Below are 19,819 nucleotides of genomic sequence, written 5' to 3' on the forward strand. Positions count from 1 at the left end.
GATTACTGTGAAAAAGTGAATTTTAAAAAGCATAAGTTCCCTGGTGGCCTAATGGTTAGTAATCCAGGCTTTCACTGCCATGGCCCAGGTTCAATGCCTGGTCAGGGAACTAAGATCCTGCAAGCTTCGCGGTGTGGTGGGAGTGGGGACATAATGAAGAGCAAATAAGTCATTTGAATAAATAAGGACATACCCTCTGCTTTTGCATGGGATGACTTGCTCGTAAAAAGAAATCAATTATCCCCACGTTGCTCTATATATTCAGTATAACCTCAATCAAAATTCGACTTTCATTTTGAGAACTCTATAAACTTACTGTAAACCTTGTAGGGGGAAAAAAGAAAGATTCAGAAAGAGTTACAGAAACTTGGGGCAGGGAGGGGTGGAGAGGGAGAGTGTTCTCCCAGGTCCCCCAGCAGGAAAGTACAAACTTGGTCTTCTCTTGCAACTGAGGTCTTGTCCAAGGCCCAAAAAAACCCCAAGTTTTGCATCTCTCTCCCCCCCAACCCACCCCCCAACCTTGGCTTCTTTCCTTCATATTGTAAATGGGCTGACTGTCCTCCCTCTGCCTTTCGGTTCCACTCTCTGCACTTCTCCACTGCCCCGGGGCGCTAACCTATATGACATCACAGGCTCCCTGCTCCCTGGCTTTCTCTTGCTTTTAGCCTTGCCCAGAGAGCAGAGGGAAGAGGAGAGTGAGGTCAGGGTTTTTATTCCCTTGGCTCCTTCCCTGCAAGGTCAGCTTAGGCTGGCTGTGTCCCTTGGACTGAAGGGTAGGGCATTGCTACTGGCAAGGCAGGGACTCTACAGGATTTGCCCTGCTCTGGGTTCTGATAACCCCTCCCATCCCCGGGGGGTAGTGACAGCTCAGCTGCTGCTAGCTCCAGGTCACTGTACTGTCCTCCACCCACTTCCTTGTAAATAGAGTCTCCTTGAACTATCCTGGTGTAAGTGCCATTCGTTTTCCATTGAGGCCTTGATACAATGAAAGTCACTTATTTCTTCATTCCCTACCCCAGTCCAGTCTGACCAGGGGGCTCATGGGAGCCCCATATGCAATGGAAAAGAGAGGCAGTGTTGGGAGAGCCAGTGAGCCCCTGTCTGGGAGCAGCCTCTTTGAGTTTGGGGCCTTTCCACTCTCTGCAGTCCCTGCAGACTGGTCTGGCCAAGGGGTGGCAGGAAGCACCAAGGAGGAATCCCCCAAGTCCTGCTCCAGGGCAGTTTGAGGACTCTTGGGAATGACAGGTACTCCATCCACGACCAAGGTGGGGGTGGGGTTTGACTTCACACTCATCTGTCATCTGATTCACCCGGTTTTACTTTGGAAACAGAATTACTTGAGAAGATGATCTAAAAATAATTTCCCTAAATAAACAGTGAGGTTAAATACCAATCCCTGTCTGTTCCTTTCACATGAATGTGTGCTGAATAAGGAAGCAAAGAACCTGGAACACAGGAACACGCGTTCCTTCAGGAAAACACCAAGGAGACACCCTCCCAGGATGCATTTAGTATGTTTGGGTTTTTTTTTCTTAAACAACAGAGGGAATTCCCTGGCGGTCCAGTGGTTAGGACTCCTCGCTTCCACTGCAAGGGGCACAGGTTCTATCCCTGATTGGGAAACTAAGATGCCACATGCTGTGTGGCATGGCCAAAAATTAAAAATAAATAAATAAAAATAAAATAGAACAACAGAAATGTATTCTCTCACAGTTAAGGAGGCCAGAAGTCTGAAATCAAGGTGTTGAGAGGATTGGTTCCTTCTGGAGGCTCTAAAAGAGAATCTGCTTCATGCCTCTCTCCTAGTTTCCAATGGTTGCTGGAAATCCTTGGTGTTCCTTTTTTATTTTTTCCTTTTATTTTATTTTATTTTAAATTTTTATTGGCGTATACTTGATTTACAATGTCGTGTTAGTTTCTGGTGGGGTGCATTTGGTTTTATTACCATCGTCTTCAATGGTCCAAAGAAGAACCTCAAACTTGGGGTCAACACATTTGGCTAAAGTATTGGTATCTGGCCCAAGTGTTGAAGTGCCTGCCCTCATGGTCACAAACGTGTGTCCTTTACGGGTGGAGAGTTGGCCTAGATGACATATTAAGTCAATTCCAGCTTCAAGTTCAGTTTTTAAAACAAGACTTTGAAGAGAAGGGCTTCCCTGGTGGCGCAGTGGTTGGGAGTCTGCCTGCCGATGCAGGGGACACGGGTTCGTGCCCCGGTCCGGGAGGATCCCACATGCCGCGGAGCGGCTGGGCCAGTAAGCCATGGCCACTGAGCCTGCGCGTCCGGAGCCCGTGCTCCGCAACGGGAGAGGCCACAAGAGTGAGAGGCCCGCGTACCGCAAAAAAAAAAACGAAAAAAAGACATTGAAGGGAGAGAACCAATCGTTGTGCCACTTTGATTAGATATAACACAGAAGCCCAACTCTCTCCCTCTCTCTCTCTGCCTCTCTTTCACGCACGCGCACGCGCACACACCTTTACTCTCCTCAAACAGTCAGGAGGTGGCGCATCGTTATCCCTCTTCTGCCTTCCTTCCAGGCACCACTCACTCGCCTGTGGAGATCTATGTGACACTTTTTTCCCACTCCCCATCTGGAAGGGGACAGCCTTCCCTATAAACCAAACACCTACGCGATTAGGGCAGAGAAAAGTTTGCACGGCGTCTCCAGAGAGGGACTGGAAGCTCTCTAATTAGCTGACTCTCTCCCTCCTTCCCCTGGCGTCCTGCTACTTTGATTTTCACTGCTGAGACCACACCCAGAGCCTTGGGAAGTACAGCGTCTCCTTCACAAATGGCCAGGCATAGACAAGACCCAAAGCCCCACCCAGACTAGACTAGAATATCAGAAGGAATTAGCTTTGTCAAACAAACAAAAACAAGAACAGCGAATGGAAAAATGAAAAAACAATATGGCAAGACTTCAAACAGCAAGTTCTTAAAGAAAGCAGGTAGTGGGGTAGAGGTGATAGATTATTTACATGATATACAAGCTAATTAATTAAATGTTGTATAAAAACTTTTTTTCAATGAAACATAAAACTGATAAAATTTGTAGAGATTAGTTTCTGAGCTTACCTATACGGATCACAGCGCATGGCACTCCACTGCTTCCTACGTTATATGGCCCAGCTCAGAGAATAGCTATTTTGAACTCGTGAGCATTTTCCCCTACCATTGACTTCTTCATGAAACTCCTTCCAGAAGAGATGCCCTGATCACAAGGATCCATCTGGGGAACCTATGTATATGGTGGAAATCAATTCACTGATTGGACAAACCCTGAGCACCTACTTTGTTGTTGTTTTTTTTTTAATTGAAGTATAGTTGATTTACAGTGTTGTATAACTTTCTGCTGTACAGCAAACTGATTCAGTTATACAAATATATACACATTGTTTTTCGTATTGTTTTCCATTATGGTTTATCACAGGATACTGAATAGAGTTCCCTGTGCTCTACAGTAGGACCTTATTGTTTATCCATTCTATATATAATAGCTTGCATCTGCTAATCCGAAACTCCCAGCCCATCCCTCCCCCTTGGCAACCACAAATCTGTTCTCTGTGTCCATGGGTCTCGTTCTGTTTCATAGATAAGTTCATTTGTGTCATATTTTATTTTATTTTTAATAATTTTATTTATTTATTTTTGGCTGCATTGGGTCTTCGTTGCTGTGCACAGGCTTTCTCTAGTTGCGGCGAGCGGGGGCTACTCTTCATTGTGGTGCGTAGGCTTCTCATTGCGGTGGCTTCTCTTGTTGCGGAGCACGGGCTCTAGGCGCACGGGCTTCAGTAGTTGCAGGACGCGTGCTCTAGAGCGCAGGCTCAGTAGTTGTGGCGCACGAGCTTAGTTGCCCCGTGGCATGTGGGATCTTCCCGGACCAGGGCTCGAACCCGTGTCCCCTGCATTGGCAGGCGGATTCTTAACCACTGCACTACCAGGGAAGTCCCTGTGTCATATTTTAGATTCCATATATAAGCTATATCTTATGGTATTTGTCTTTCTCTTCCTGACTTCCTTCACTTAGTATGATCATCTCTAGGTCCATCCATGTTGCTGCAAATGGTATTATTTTGTTCCTTTTTTATACCTGAGCACCAGCTTGGTTATCAAGTCTGTATGCACAGTGCTATCCCCACACTTCTCCAGGCCCCCATCAGCACAGAAACTGTGCAGGGAGGAAGGGTCCCAGCCCCTGTGACCACCCTCCCACCCACCCAAAGAAAACAATGCAGGAAGATTCCACACACCGTCTGTCTTCTGACCCCTTCCCCCAGCTCATCAGATTCTGCTCTTATGTGTTCCTACATAGACACCCACACACATGCATCCCTAACCCCTTGTTCTCCCTCCACAATTCTCTGTTAGGCTAAACTCCTCCAATACTTACTTTCATTTCTGGTTCCTTTCGGTTGCCTAGTCTAGTAGCTAACTCTCATTCCAAAGACAATGCCACCTGTGTCCAGCAGGTGTCGCCCTTTACTGGGAACGAAGAGCACCTCTCTTCCGCTGTGTGAAATCCAGCCCCCAACGGAGGATCCCCCTTGGGTTTGGGGCGGAAGGGAATGTAAGGGGGGCTCTGAAGAGCGGTGTGCTCGACAGTATGAGGGTCCTCAGAATACAGCAGCCTAGTTACTTCCAACTCAGGTAGACAGACATCCTACAGAGAATTTGCTGTTCAACCTTGGACAAGTTATTTACCCTCTCTGAACCTCACTTTCATCTGTGACTCAGAGGGAGACCATCCTTCCTTACCAGGTGATTGTGGAGAATGAATGAGATACAACATAAATCACTTAGCCCAGTGCCTAGGTCGTGATAAGCACTCGAGTTACGGTCCCTTTCCCACGTAGGTTATGGAAGAAATAACTGCCCAGAACTCAGATCAGAAATTGAGCTCTGCCCCTTGAATACTGACTATCTGAGGGTCTGTGTCAGAGTTGTGATGAGGATCAGATGAAACAATGCATGTAAAGCACCTAGTAGAGCACCTGGCCCAGAAAGTTGTGACTGATATGCCACGAGTGTGGGCTGGCTGTGTGCCAGGTAATGTTCTCAGCCGTTTACAAGTATGAACTCATTTAATCCTCATTAAGATCCCTTATGAGGTCAGAAAACTGTTAACCCCCTCCTATCCCTGACTCTGTGACTCCATCCCCCCACAGTTTATTACCTTCTTATGAATTATCCATCAGGAAACTGTCCCCATTTCTGTCATGTCTAGATGGGAAAATGGGAGGAAACACTGACTCCTCGACTGCAGTAGGAGAGTGAATCAAGCCCAGCCCCTAACTGCCTACAGTCCCTCCTCAGGGCCTCAAGAAAAAGCATGGAAAAAACTGTATTTCCACCAGAGTTTATTCCTCAGAGCCGATCACCAGCGACACATGCCTCTGTGGCACAGGGGGCCCCCAAGAGGGCCTTTGACGTTTCTCCCCAGATTATATTCAGCCCAGATACGTAGCCTTGGGCTCTACCTATGGACAACACCTTGGTTACAGAATATTCCCAGGAATGAGTTCCCCAAGTTGTAAGGTTTCCATAGCAGGGACTGGGAAATTCATAGAATCAAATAGAGAAACCATAGGATCCAAGAAAATGTGGAAGCTTGGATGGGCTGGAGGAGCACAAGAGCATCCTTAAGAGTTTGAATCTCCTCACGTGGAGAAGAACTTGTAGGATTCTGCCTCTAGGAAATGTGCTGACCTGCAGAAGAAATGAAAACAAGGTAATAAAGCTCCAAACCAACTTGACCCCATCGTTTGTCCCTATAACCATCCATGCCAGAGCCTTTAATACAGTGATATGGAAAATTCTAGATCACCAAACACTAAGGAGCCACCTTCAGACACTCCGTTGGGTAGAAGAGAAGGGGGTAGGTGCTCCCCCCTTCTGTTCCTGATCCCAGCAACGGCAGCTTCAATCACATTGTCAGCCCGAGCCTGGTGGAAGCTCACCCCTGCTCCAAATAGCACCATTAGCTGAACCCAACGGTGACTCCCTCTAACTTTCACCCGCTCCAAAGGACCAGCAGGCAGACAGACCAACAGACACGTTACCTTCTGGATAATTGGACCCTGGGAGGAAAACGTAGCCTAGGAGAAGAAAATATTTGAGTGGAGGACAGTCTTGGTGGATAAAAGTCTCTGGTATTATTCACAGCCAATGGGGTAGCCATGGGAGAACCAGTCACAAAGAGAAAGTGAACAGAGGGACTTGCCTGGTGGTCCAGTGGTTAAGACTCTGTGCTCCCAATGCAGGGGGCCCGGGTTCGATCCCTGGCCAGGGAACTAGAGACTGCATGCTGCGACTAAGAGTCCGCATGCTGCAACTAAAGATCCCCCATGCCGGAACTAAGACCCAACAAAGCCAAATAAATTTTCCTTTTTTTAATTTTTTAAAGTGAGCAGAGGTTGGGATTGAGAGTTCAGGAGGGTCACTCACCGGAGTAGGCAGCTCTCCGCCAGCTGATCAAACCAAGAGAGAAGATGACGAGGCCCAGGCCCAGAGTCACAGCACACGTGAAAACCTTCACTGTCTGCACTGGCAACAGCCCAGGAGCTGCGGAAGTAGAAACTTACTAGAATCAATTTCTCTTGCTCATTCCCAGAGCAATTTGATTTACTGCGACCTCCAGCTCAGGTTCAAAGGTGCTATATCCGGACCCCAAGGGTCTAGCTCACACCAATCCAGGCCCAAGGAAGTGGCCTTTCCTCAAAACCCCCATCCTGTGAGTCTCTACTCCTGTGGTTCCCTGGGGAGCCACTCTCCCTGAGTTAGTACCCCCGCTTCCAGATCCTCTCTAAGATGGTGGGGTCTCTCAAGGCATCCTGTATTCTTCCTTCACCCCAATGGCACCCTTGCTGAGGAATACAGCGTTCCCCCTCCCTCTCTCCATTTGCCTGTGGTGACAATACTTGCTCCCTTGACCACTCTATCTGAGCATTTTCCTATGAAATTGTCTTTCCGCCTTTCCTAACTTCCCAAGGTTTCATTCCATGAGTTATCCAAGTACTTATGTGTCTCCTACCTGCCCACTTCCAGATTTGGGTCCTTCCGGAACCTGTCTCCACCCCCCTCCACAGCCCTCACTTCCTGGAGCTGGCCCTAGTCTGAATCCTGTCCCCCACCCGGATTCCTTTCCTTTAACTACTTCCAATCCCGGGGTTCAAACAATGGTGACTGGCTTTATGCAGTAGCTTCCAAGCGTGTACACCAAAGTGTCTGCCAGCCCTGGCTTCTTCCTCCCTGATACAGCAGCCCCAATTCAGTACGGCCCCCAGACCGAGAGAGTCCCCTTTCTTCCGTGACCTTCTTTATTTCTCCAACTCCCATTCCTGACCTGATAACAGAATAGCGGAAATCCGAGAATCCTAGAATATTGCATCACAATTTGGGCTTCTGAAAATATGGTTACCAAACCGACATCCTCTTTTCAGGACAGTCAGGCTCCCCTCCCACCATCAGACAAGCACATAACACCAACCACAGCACCATAGCAACAGCAACAGTAACTCTTGTCATGCATGCAGGATCTTCCCCGACCAGGGATCGAACCCCGTGACTCCTGCACTGCAAGCTCGGAGTCTTAACCACTGGACCGCCAGGGAAGTCCAACAATAACTAACTCTTTCCGTGTCTGTATCCCCTGGCCCCATCTCTGGTCGTGAAGCCTCCGTAAGTTCCTCCAGACTCACTCTTTCTGAGCATCTCCCTCTCTCCCCTGTACCGTGGAGGACCCCTCTACATCCCATTCCCTCTGCCAAAATATTGGTGTTCTTTTTACAACCACCCACCTGAAGTAGCTCTCTCTCTCTTTTTTTTTTTTTTTTTTGGCCATGCTGCACAGCATGTAGCATCTCAGTTTCCCAACCAGGGATGGAACCCATGTCCCCCGCAGGGGAAGCGCGGAGTCCTAACTTGACCGCTAGGGAATGACAGTAGCTCTCTGCTTTAACGCTAATTCCTCCCACCTGCCCCACACTTACTCCAGTCCTGAAGGATGGGTTCAAGAGTGCTAATGTGCTCTACCACACAGGTGTAGGTGTCCCCAAAAGAGGGGGTTATGGCCAAATGGGAGACGGTCTGGTATGTCCAGTCTCCGTTGGGCTGGACGGTCTTATGGGCGCTGCCGTGAGGGAGGACCAGCTGCCCGTTCTTCCTCCACATGATGGTCACATCAGCTGGATAGAAGCCCCACACGTAGCAGGCCAGCATCACAGTCTCCCTCGTGTTAAAAGGAGTGGTTTTAACTACTTGCACAGATGGCGGTCCTGCAGAGGAGGAAAAAAGAGTCACGAAGGAGGGCAACATTCTGGCTTTTCCTCCAACCTAGTTTCTTCCTACTTGAATTCTTCCTGGATTTTGCCCACCAACCTTCCCAACCGCCACCTCATTCCCATACACATCCCTTTGAAAATGAGGAGTTAGAATGTACTCCTGCTTCACTCTTTCTTGGCTCTCATTTCATCACTGCTCCTTCCTTTTTCCTCCAAAATTATATTTGTTTACAATAAGTAGAAGCCAGGGCTGAACTGCAGGCTGTTTCAGAAGTCATTGTATTAATTTCAAGTGCATAAGTGAATTGTCATCCAGAGTTATAGTGGGGGGTTTGCAAAAGTAGGAAAACACCCTTGTCCTCAAATCTCATTGAACACATTGACTTGATAAAGAAAGCCTTTTTGTTTTCCTTGAATAGTTTAAGGAAACAAGACTAACTCAGGACTAACTCTCCTAAATTTGGACAAGGGAATCTAATTCATGAGATCATTCATGTTGCCATCTTTTAATAGTTTACTTTACTAGGTGACCCTTCCGCTTGCTTGGGTGTTTTTCAAACAAAATATTCAATAAAAATCCAAGATATTGTGTGAAGTTGCAGATTCCCAAGCCTGCATCCCTGGATATTTTCATCCAACAGATCTGTAGTGGTTCTCAAGGGCTTGTGTTTTTAACAAGCACCCTCCCCAGGCGATTCTGAGAAATCACATCTTAAGACACAGTACTCTGTACGATAGAGAGCTTCAAGTTTTCTTTTAAAAATCTCAAGTCTTTCTCAATGCAAGTGATTAAGGGTGAGAGAGTTTGCATCAGAATTCCCTGGGAGGTTTTCCAAATATTCCCATGCCTGGGCCTGTCTCAGACCCGGGACACCAGAACCTGGGCTACAGTGGCGTGAGCATTTTGGGAAAAGCCATTCTGGTAATTCTGACAGTTCAACCCCTGGTTGAACTTGGATCTGCCTCCTGAGATGCTCTAAATTGAAGGAAAACTAGCTTACTCTCCCCACGATAGCTCCTCACTGGCTCAAACATCACCTCCCCTTTTTCATTCCTGCCCTACCCCTGTCAACCACCTTGTGTCCTCGTAAGGGTCAACCCTCCCTCTTTTTACATCCCAGGTCCTCCGATTTTCTGCTTCTTTCCTGCCCACAGCTCAAACCCCTTGCCGGTGAGGGACCCTTCTTGGCCCCCCCTCTCCTAACTGTGCTTCCTAACCATCCCTCTGCTCCCTTCTCGCCTTACGTGTCCTGTGGGTCAGAGATCTCCAGAAGGGCTGGGTGTGTGTGGCACAGTCCTGCAACCCGTTGGATAAGCGTTGGATCAGGTTTTCCTTATGGTTGAGGTAATCTGAGAGGTATTTGGCCAAGCCGTTCAGTACCCCAAATTCACAAGGGACCATACTGGCCTGCAGGGGATCCCAGCAGGTCAGCAAATCCTTGTTGAAGGAGATACAATATGTGAACCCTTTTGGAGTCCCATTGTCATCCAGCAGACAGGTGCTTTCCACGTGGGCCACAAAGCCTCCTGCAGGAGCCAGAGAAGGGGGATAGGTCAGAGTCCTCTGCAGGAGCCCAAGCCTCAGTTACACCTGGTGAGTGGGGCACAGGTTTCCCGACTGAGGCAGCATCTGCTGACCAAGCTCATGGACCAGAGTCTCTGAGAGTCCCGATTAAGGGCATAGATGGTCCTAGCAGAGAAGTTTCTAGATCCCGTTTCCTCTTTATGTGAGACTAAGCATGGGGACACAAGTAGCCCAAAATTATTTGCGTGTTTAAACACAACAATTTACCCAGGATAAGACCTTCAGTAAGGCCAGTGATCGAGTGAGAAAAGGGGTCAAAGGAAAGAGTCAGCCTTGTTCTGTGCTGGACACATTATTAAATATTCGTGCCACATGTATTTCTGAAGCACTCGCTGTGTGCTAGGCACCGTGCTAGGAGCTGGGGATGCAGCATTCAACAGGGCAGATATCGTCTTTGCCTACCTTCCAACAGGAAATGTCTATTACACGAATAATTATACAGCTTAATGACGTTAAAATTGCTACACAGAAAAACAACAAGGTCCTACTGTGTAGCACAGGGAACTATAGTCAATAGCCTGGGATAAACCATAATGGAAAAGAATATTTAAAAAGAACGTATACATGTGTATAACTGAGTCACTTTGCTGTACAGCAGAAATTAACACAACATTGTAAATCAACTAAACTTCAATAAAAAAATAAATTTAAAAAATTGCCACAAAGGTACAGTACAAAGTGCTATGGGAGTATGTAATAGGGAGACAGACTAGTTTGGGGTATCCGAATCCAATAACAAAACTGAACACCCTACCCAAAGGGAGCAGAGGAAGGGAGGGTCCTTACCTGCTCCGGTGCAGCCCAGGCTGAGGCCCAGCAGCAGCGGCAGGAGGGCAGTCATGCTCTCCTCGGGGGAGACACGGGGAATCCTGTCCCCTGGACCAGCTCTTCCAGGGGCCCTGGGTCCTTGCCTGCCCGAGAAGTCCCAGCCTGGGTAGATGATCTCCAGACACTGAGTGGGAATATGGTTATTGCCGGAGCCCCCTCGATGCTCTCTAAATGAGCGATTTGGAGCTACCAAGCCCCTAGATACTATACCCGTTCCTTACCTGATCATCTAACTCAGTGTCCCAAACTGAGAACTGTCAGATTGGCTAGGTAGGCGGGGACAAGTGTAGAGACAAATCGCTGAGCGCCTCCGCTCAGCATCATCAGTTACTAGGTAAATCTCACCCTGCCCTGGGCTTTTAACAACTGGTCTCTTAACTCTCCTAAAGAACAGTCTGTAGGTGGATTTCCCTAGCTCAGTGGAGAGAATAAACCCAATATTCCCAAGATGTATGCAGCCTGGACTGCCCACTGGTTTAACTGTTTCCGCTCAAGGTCCTCCTCAAAGACTGGGGACTAGGTAACCTCTCTTTCTCCTTTAAGGGAAGTTACTCGGGAATTTATCCCTTGATTACATATTCCTTGGTCTGTCCTGTCACCCAGGAAATAGGCGGACAAGGGGCCCTTCTGGGGCATGTGGTAGAGGCAGGGCTGCTAAGGAAGGAGATGTAGGGAGAGTGCAGTTAGCTGGCCTCAAAGCAAGACTGCAGAAGAGAAGCAGTTCCTAAGAGATCAGAGCCACAGCCCTGAAAAATCCCTCCCCGGGCTTCCATTGCTTCATCTGTCCTAGCCCAGATGAGCTTCATTTTCTCCTTTCTGCTTTCCTAAGCCAGAAACCCGAACCCCCTACCCTCTGAACCATCTCAGAGCAGACCGCAGGGCAATACCGCTTGACCCCCTTGATAATTAGCTGGTGATGGGCCAATGCCTAAAGCTCACTTGTCTCCCCCAAACTCAAAACTCCCCTATGTGTTTCCCCCACAGGTCCCATCTGTCCTGGGGCAGGTCCCCACATTATGAAGCCACTAGAAAAATGAGATAAAACATCCCTACTTTTCTTCCCCAGGAAAAGACAAATTTTAAATAGCAATTCATTCTCATTGTGAACTATACGATTGATAGATTTTCCCATTAAAAATGTAAAACCCTAAATTGTTTTCTCTGTGCTCCCCACTAGGCTTCATGGCTGCCTCTCCTCACCTTGCTTTCTTTTTAAAAAATATTTGTTTATTTTTTTAGCTGCGCAAGGTCTTAGTTGCAGCACATGGGATCTTTGTTGCCACATGTGGGATCTTTTTAGTTGCGGCATTCAGGATCTATTTCCCTGATCAGGGATCGAACCCGGGCCCCCTGCACTGGGGGCATGGAGTCTTAACTGCTGCACCACCAGGGAAGTCCAAGCAAGTTTCACCTTGCTTTCTGAAAGCTCTTGAATTTGACTTGATAGTGAGCTAAATAAAAGAGGACTTAGGAGGGAAGCCCTTGACACCACATTTACCTGTCCTCCTTCCAAGTCCCTGACCCCCAGAGAATCTGATATTTATGAAGAAAAAAGGAAGAGGGGGAAGATTACCCCCAAGATGAAAACATACATGAATATCAGGAACAAAAGAGTTGTTTTGTGTAACTCGTTGAGCTTCACTGAAGCTCTGCCCACGTCCCCCCACCACCACCCATACACTCAGCCCCACCTGGGTTATACCGCTACACTTGAACTTCTCTAATGAACCATTAAGGGTGTTGAATGGGCAGAAAATTGAGGAGGGGGAGTGCAAAATTTGTTAAGCTTCTACTTTGTGACAGATACTATGCTAAGTCAATCCTTTACATGCTATCTCATTTAATTTTAAAAGACCTGTTGGGCTTCCCTGCTGGTGCAGTGGTTGAGAGTCCGCCGGCCGATGCAGGGGACACGGGTTCGTGCCCCGGTCTGGGAAGGTCCCACATGCCGCGGAGCGGCTGGGCCCGTGAGCCATGGCCGCTGAGCCTGCGCGTCCAGAGCCTGTGCTCCGCAACGGGAGAGGCCCCAACAGTGAGAGGCCTGCGTACCGAAAAAAAAAAAAAAAAAAAAAATACAAGACCTGTTAATGGTCCTCATTTTACAGTTTGGAAAACAGGTCCAAAGATTCACACCCAAGGTCTCGAGGTACACACACAAACACACACACACTTGAGTGTGCCCACACACTCACTACATCCTGGGACTGAGATTACCCAAGTAAAGGTAACTCATGGAGGCCTCCGCTGAGAAAAGGAAAAAGGGAAAAGCCACCCCAATCCTTCTGAGTCTTATCTTTCCGATGCTCAGAGTTCCTCCTGCTCTTAGAACTCGTGTCTCTTCCAATTTTTCTTTCGACAGTCTCAAAACTGTGTATTCTCCTACACACATGCTCACTGCCCCCCGTTACGTCTCTCCTCCTCCCTCCAGGTAGGCAGTGAACCTAACCTCAGGAACCAGGTCTTGGGATCCTTTTCAAGGTCCCCAAAGCCCGTCTGGCACAGGAATGCTTTCCACACAGGAGGGCCTGTGTGGCCCTCTGCCAGCTCCCTGAGGCTCTGCAAGCTCCCTCTCATGTCTGGCTCTCTGCTTGGGCAGCCAAAGGAGATGTGAAACCTTCCATAGGCAGCTGCAGGAAATGTAGACAATTTCACTTCTCTACTAATGAGAAGACTGAGGGTGCTTTTTAGAATCAAGCTGGACAGAAAAACCCAGAGACCTGTGCTCAGCGAAGTGGTTTCTTCCTTCCCCTCTTCCTCCTAACCCTACTTTTTTTGTTGCTGTTGTTGTTACAGACATAGCTCTGTCCCCCACCTCTAGTCAACCCCAAAGAATATTTCAACTGTCCTGTGCATTGTTGGTGATTGGATAACTATTTATGTAACACCCAGGACTGAAGTCGGGGAACCCCAGGCAGCTGCCCATATGCTGTCCCTCTTTTACGGCCACTACACAAGGGCCCAAAGAGTGAATCCCCTCCTTGCCTGCTGCCTCTTCTGCTAAGCTGGCCACCATAGGCCAGAAGTGGACTGACCATGGTGTTTACCTGCAAAGCATTACAGGGACTCCCAAGAGCTAAGAGATGTGGGCTCCGTTCCCACGTCATTCACTTACAGCTCGGTTGGGGAGTGAGAAGAAACATCTAGAGAGAGAAGAGTTTATGTTAATGCAAGTCAGCAATCAGGCCAGTGGACTTAAAAGGGAAAAGAGAAGACATTGTGTGTGTTTGGTGGACAGGAAGTCCTCTCCATTGCGGGGGCCTGGAAGTGGGCTGGATTCGTGTCGGAGAAGAGGAAGGCAGTTGGCATCCCGGTCTTGGCATATAACCACATGGTCTGGGCAATGTTATAAGGTGCTGTTGGGGGTCTAGCAGCTACCTGGACTGACAGAAACAAAAACGAACTGCAATGACATCATTGGCACCTTGAAAGAAGTCAGAAATGTGGTCTTATGCTTTTTCGAGAGTATGGCCATAATAAAAAATCTCTTCTAGGTCCTTCCTAACATCCCTCCCTGTACGTTCACAGGTTCCTCTTCTGGACAGATAGTGTGGTTTTTTTAATATATAAATTTATTTATTTTTGGCTGCGTTGGGTCTTCATTGCTGCGCATGGGCTTTCTCTAGTTGCGACGAGTGGGGCCTACTCTTTGTTGCGGTGCGCGGGCTTCTCATTGCAGGGGCTTCTCCTTTTTGTGGAGCACGGGCTCTAGGCACGCGGGCTTCAGTAGTTGCAGCACACAGGCTCCAGTAGTTGCAGCATGTGAGCTCAGTAGTTGTGGCTCATGGGCTCTAGAGTGCAGCCTCAGAATCTGTGGCGCACAGGCTTAGTTGCTCCGAGGCATGTGGGATCTTCCCGGACCAGGGCTCGAACCCGTGTCCCCTGAGTTGGCAGGCGGATTCTTAACCACTGCACCACCAGGGAAGTCCTGGACAGATGGTTTTAACTCAAGCCTGCATTTTATAAACTCAAAAATTGTTCAACTTGTCCATCACTTGTAATTGAAAACCAAGAGCCTGAGACCACACTCGTGACTTCCTTCAATGTCTTTTCACACTTCTGCATCCTATCAGGATTACATGACTTCCCAGTCTGTCCAACTTCACGCCCACCCACCTCCCACCTCTCCTCTCCTCGCTCTCCTTCTCTGTTAGGATTCACTGCTCTAGACCCTGACCTTTGAGCTACAGTTGCTGTAACTAGTTCAACCTCCTTCCATCCTGCAGCCAGATTACTTGAACTACTAGCAGATATTTTACCCGATTTGCCACCACAACTCTTGAATCATGTTATTACCTCCGCATTTTAACTATGAGAAAATGGAGGCAGAGGGAGGTTAGTGACTGCCCAGCTTTACCCAGATACTAAGTAATAGCGCCATGACTTGATTCTAAATTCTATAGTATAATAATATCTTAATAATCAATTAGAAACTAATTGAAAATGGCCAACCGTTTATAATAGGAATTTTAAACCAAATATATTTAGAAATTAACATACAAAAGTATAAAAACTTTCTAGGAAAAAAAAAGGAAACTTTATATTAAAGCGCATAAATGAAGACCTTAAGAAGTGAAGAGACATACCATATGCATGGCTGAGGCATCCCCACATAATGAAGAAGTCAGTTTTCCCCCATAGCTCTAACCAACATCATAGCAGAATTTGGGGAGAACTTGACAAGCTGATTCTATAATGTACATGATAGTAAAGTCCGTAAGAATCTTAGACAATTTTGATAAAGAAGAGCAAAATGTGGTTTTCTGGGAGGTGAGGTGGCAAAGAAATGGAAACGAGCCCTACCAAATATTAAAACACAAAAAAAGCCCTAATAATTTAAACATGATTAAGTGGACACAAGAACTGACAAGCCAACTGAACTGAATAATCCAGAGACAAATCCATGAATATGGGGGAATTTGGCATAAAATTCCTGGGAATAAATCAAATATTTGATACATGGCATTAAAATCAATTTAGTGTTTGGAGAAAAAGAAAGTTGTAACCATACTCATACCATATGGAAAAACTCCAGATCAATAAAGATCTAACTGGGAAAGGAGAAAAATAACTCTAATAGGAGAAAGCACAGTGAAATATCATATATGGCCAGATATAAGGCAAAGCTTTTTTACCTAAAATTATTCATCAGAAAAGAGAGAATTACCTTCTATATAAGCCCTTAAGTTTTTTCCTTTCCAAGTTATGGCCACTCTCTCAAAGCTGTTTGGAGAAGATACATTATCCTAAAATGATTTCAGTTAATAAATACATGAGAAACCTCCATACCGTCTTCCACAGTAGCTGCACCAATTTACATTCCTACCAACATTGCATAAGGATTCACCAACAGTATGAAGGTTCTTCAAAAAATTAAAAATAGAACTATTGTGTGATCTAGCAATTCCACTTCTGGGTATTTATCCAAAGAAAACAAAAACACTAACTCAAAAAGATACATGCACCCCATTTTCACTGAAGCATTATTTGCTATATTTCTATAGTATAATAATATCTCTATAAATATGGAAACAATCTAATTATCCATCAGTGCATAAAGAAATTGTGGTGTATACATACAATGGAATATTATTCAGCCATAAAAAAGAATGAAATCTTGCCATTTGCAAAAACATGGATGGACCTCGAGGGCATTATGGGAAGTGAAATAAGTCAGAGAAAGAAAAATACTGTATGATCCCTCTTATATGTGGAATCTAAAACAAACAAACAAACGGGGACTTCCCCTGGTGGCACGGTGGTTAAGAATCCGCCTGCCAACGCAGGGGACACTGGTCTAAGTCCTGGTCCGGGAAGATCCCACATGCCGCGGAGCAACTAAGCCTGTGCGCCACAACTGTTGAGCCTGTGCTCTAGAGCCCGCGAGCCACAACTACTGAGCCCGTATGCCACAACTACTGAAGCCCGCGCGCCTAGAGCCTGTGCTCCACAACGAGAGAAGCCACCACTGTGAGAAGCCCACGCACCTCAACGAAGAGTAGCCCCCACTCGCCGCAACTAGAGAAAGCCCACATGCAGCAATGAAGACCCAATGCAGTCAAAATTAAATAAATAAATTTATAAACAAACAAACAAGCAAACGCAAACGAAAAAACAACCAAGCTTATAGAAACAGAGAACAGAACAGTTTCGTGGTCGCCAGAGACTGCCAGGGAGGGGTGGGCAGGTAGGAGAAATGAACAAACTGGTTTTGGTGGGTTTTTTAGTTTACATTAATGGGTTTATTTTTTAAATAAATCAAAGAATTTAGAAGCCATTAGCATAATCACAAATAAACACACGAGAATTAGAATAAAAATTGTTTTATGAAATGCGAGAAGTGGAAACAGCAATATGCCTACATTAAAATATTATGTTATAAAATATGTGATTTTAAATTTGTGAGTTAGTAACTAAATAAAGGCAGTTAGCAAACATTTGACTGTTTTCCTATAACTTCTATACACCTAAAACTTTAAATTTTGAACTTGGTCAAAAATCTTTTAAAATATTCTCATTGAGAAAATGGAGACTCCCCTTATCACTTTATGTTCCAGCAAAAATTGTAACGTTACTGCCTTGGGGTTCGAAAGGATTTCTGAAGGTTATGAAAACACAAACCATATGGGTTTTGACTGTCAAAATGAAATCATTCTATTTGGGGAGAGAACCGTATACAAATTTAACTGTTGAGCAGCAAAGTGGAAGAAGGCACTTGCAGTTTTTATACTGACATAGGATTGCTATATAAAATATTTCAGAAACCCCCGTACATTCACAAGAAAAAGCCATATTTACGATAGATAAAAGATATGAATCAGCAATTCACAGAGAGATAAACCTATAAGACGATGTCCAGCCTCACTAGCGAGGAGAGAAAGGCAAGTTAAGTCCATTCTCAACGTCTGCATCTTTATTCCTGTCCTGCCCCTACGGGGAGGGGGAAGGGTAAGCTGGGATGAAGTGAGAGAGTGGCATGGATTTATATATGCTACCAAATGTAAAATAGATAGCTAGTGGGAAGCAGCTGCATAGCACAGGGAGATCAGCTCCGTGCTTTGTGACCACCCAGAGGGGTGGGATAAGGAGGGTGGGAGGGAGACACAAGAGGGAGGAGATATGGGGATATATGTATATGTATAGCTGATTCACTTTGTTATAAAGCAGAAACTAACACACCATTGTAAAGCAATTATACTCCAATAAAGATGTTAAAAAATAAAAATTGGGGGGCTTCCCTGGTGGCACAGTGGTTGGGAATCTGCCTGCCGGTGCAGGGGACACGGGTTCGAGCCCTGGTCTGGGAAGATCCCACGTGCCGCGGAGCAACTGGGCCCGTGAGCCACAACTACTGAGCCTGAGCGTCTGGAGCCTGTGCTTGCAACAAGAGAGGCCACGATAGTGAGAGGCCCGCGCACCGCGATGAAGAGTGGCCCCCGCTTGCCGCAACTGGAGAAAGCCCTCACACAGAAACGAAGACCCAACACAGCCATAAATAAATAAATTAATAAATTAAAATTAATATCTGCTTAAAAAATTAAAATTTAAAAATTTTTTTAAATTAAAGAAAACACAACAACTTGAGACCACTTGACACCCACTGTATCGCCAACATTTGAAAGTCAAATAATTTCAAGTGTTAGTGACAATAAAGGAAAGTGAGAACTACCTTGCTCTGTCGGTGGGAGTGTAAACTGTTTATGATCCTTGAATCACTGAAATTACAAAATAGTTGTATGAAAAAAATAACTAACACATAAACCAAGGCAGCATAGCACTGAGAGCAAGGTCTGGGTTGAGTGTGCCAAGTCTTGGAATTCCGAGTTCAGTCAAGGTCAGTCAGGGCTGGAGTATTAGGAACAGATTCATGGAAGAGGAGGCACTATTTTTTTTTTATTAAAGGGGGGACACCAGACAAGAGAGGGTCTGGAAGGCTTGTTGAGTATTATAAGTGACAGTATTATAGAATGCTTGATAGAGAGCATCTAACCTAAGCCCATCATTTTACAGATGAGGAGTTTGAGGCCCAGAGACGGGGTGTGACTTGTCTAAGGTCACACAGCATAATAAAAGCAGTTTTGAGACTTCCCTGGTGGTCCCAGTGGTTAGGACTCCACGCTTTCACTGCTGAATGCCTGGGTTTAATCCCTTGTTGGGGAAATAAGATCCCACAAGCTGTGCAGGGCAACGAATAAATAAATTAAAGCAATTTTAAGGCTTGACTGGCAGGAAGTTTCTGGATAAGTTGGAAAATGGAGAGAGAGAAATCAGGAAGAACTAGAAAGCAATGGGACAGATGTAGAATGGTAAAGTGAAAAGAAAAGAAAAACATCTCAAAGGGAGAACATACAATACTTGAAGGTAGATTCAAAGTAGTTTCCAGAAAAGAAGTTAATGATGCTGCTAAATTCCCCAGTGAAAATCCTTGCTAAGTTATGAGCACCTTTTCTACATGCCAAACGCTGTTCTAAGCATTCTACAAGATGTTAATTTATTTAAGCCTCACAACAACCTTATTAAGGTGGGCACCATTGTTATCATCATCCTTTTACAGAAAATGGTACCAAGACACAGAAAGGTTAAGTAACTCGCCCAAGGGCACACAGCTAAAATTTGACAGTCACGATTGAATTCCCAGCGGTTTGGTTCTGGACTCCACACTCTTTTTTCTATAAATTTATTTATTTATTTTTGGCTGCATTGGGTCTTCATTGCGGTGAGTGGGCTTCTCATTGTTGTGGCTTCTCTTGTTGCAGAGCACGGGCTCTAGGCACGTGGGCTTCAGTAGTTGTGTCATGTGGGCTCAGTAGTTGTGGCTCACTGACTCAGTAGTTGTGGCTCGCTGGCTCTAGAGCACAGGCTCAGTAATTGTGGTGCACGGGCTTAGTTGCTCCGCAGCATGCGGGATCTTCCCGGACAAGGGATTGAACCTGTGTCCCCTGCATTGGCAGGCGGATTCTCAACCACTGCGCCACCAGGGAAGCCCTGGACTCTGCACTCTTAGCCAGCACATATGCTGCTCTTAGAAATGAGATGGTTCAGAGGAGATGCCAATTCCTGGGAAGAAGTGGATATTTTCCCTTAGATTAGATTCTGATACGATGCAAAGAACAGAGACTCTTGCACCAA

The 19,819-nt window shown here is 46.2% G+C and overlaps 1 protein-coding gene across 2 annotated transcripts; it reads right to left on the minus strand.

The window, feature by feature from the left end:
* Positions 1 to 5,341: 5,341 nt before the first annotated feature.
* On the minus strand, positions 5,342 to 10,925 carry LOC112414069 (HLA class II histocompatibility antigen, DM beta chain). Of its 2 annotated transcripts, XM_024766376.1 has the most exons (6): positions 10,652 to 10,925; positions 9,526 to 9,807; positions 7,990 to 8,274; positions 6,446 to 6,562; positions 6,061 to 6,096; positions 5,342 to 5,707 (listed from the first exon to the last, which is right to left on the minus strand). In XM_024766376.1, the coding sequence occupies exons 1-6, from the start codon at positions 10,704 to 10,706 to the stop codon at positions 5,691 to 5,693; spliced, it is 792 nt and encodes a 263-aa protein (XP_024622144.1). In that variant the 5' UTR covers positions 10,707 to 10,925; the 3' UTR covers positions 5,342 to 5,690. The 2 variants fall into 2 exon arrangements, with proteins under 2 accessions (XP_024622144.1, XP_024622145.1); XM_024766377.1 differs by lacking the exon at positions 6,061 to 6,096.
* Between the last annotated feature and the right edge of the window lie 8,894 nt (positions 10,926 to 19,819).

Source organism: Neophocaena asiaeorientalis, unplaced genomic scaffold (assembly GCF_003031525.2).
Source record: "Neophocaena asiaeorientalis asiaeorientalis breed wild unplaced genomic scaffold, Neophocaena_asiaeorientalis_V1.1 scaffold46, whole genome shotgun sequence".
Taxonomy (NCBI): Eukaryota; Metazoa; Chordata; class Mammalia; order Artiodactyla; family Phocoenidae; genus Neophocaena; species Neophocaena asiaeorientalis.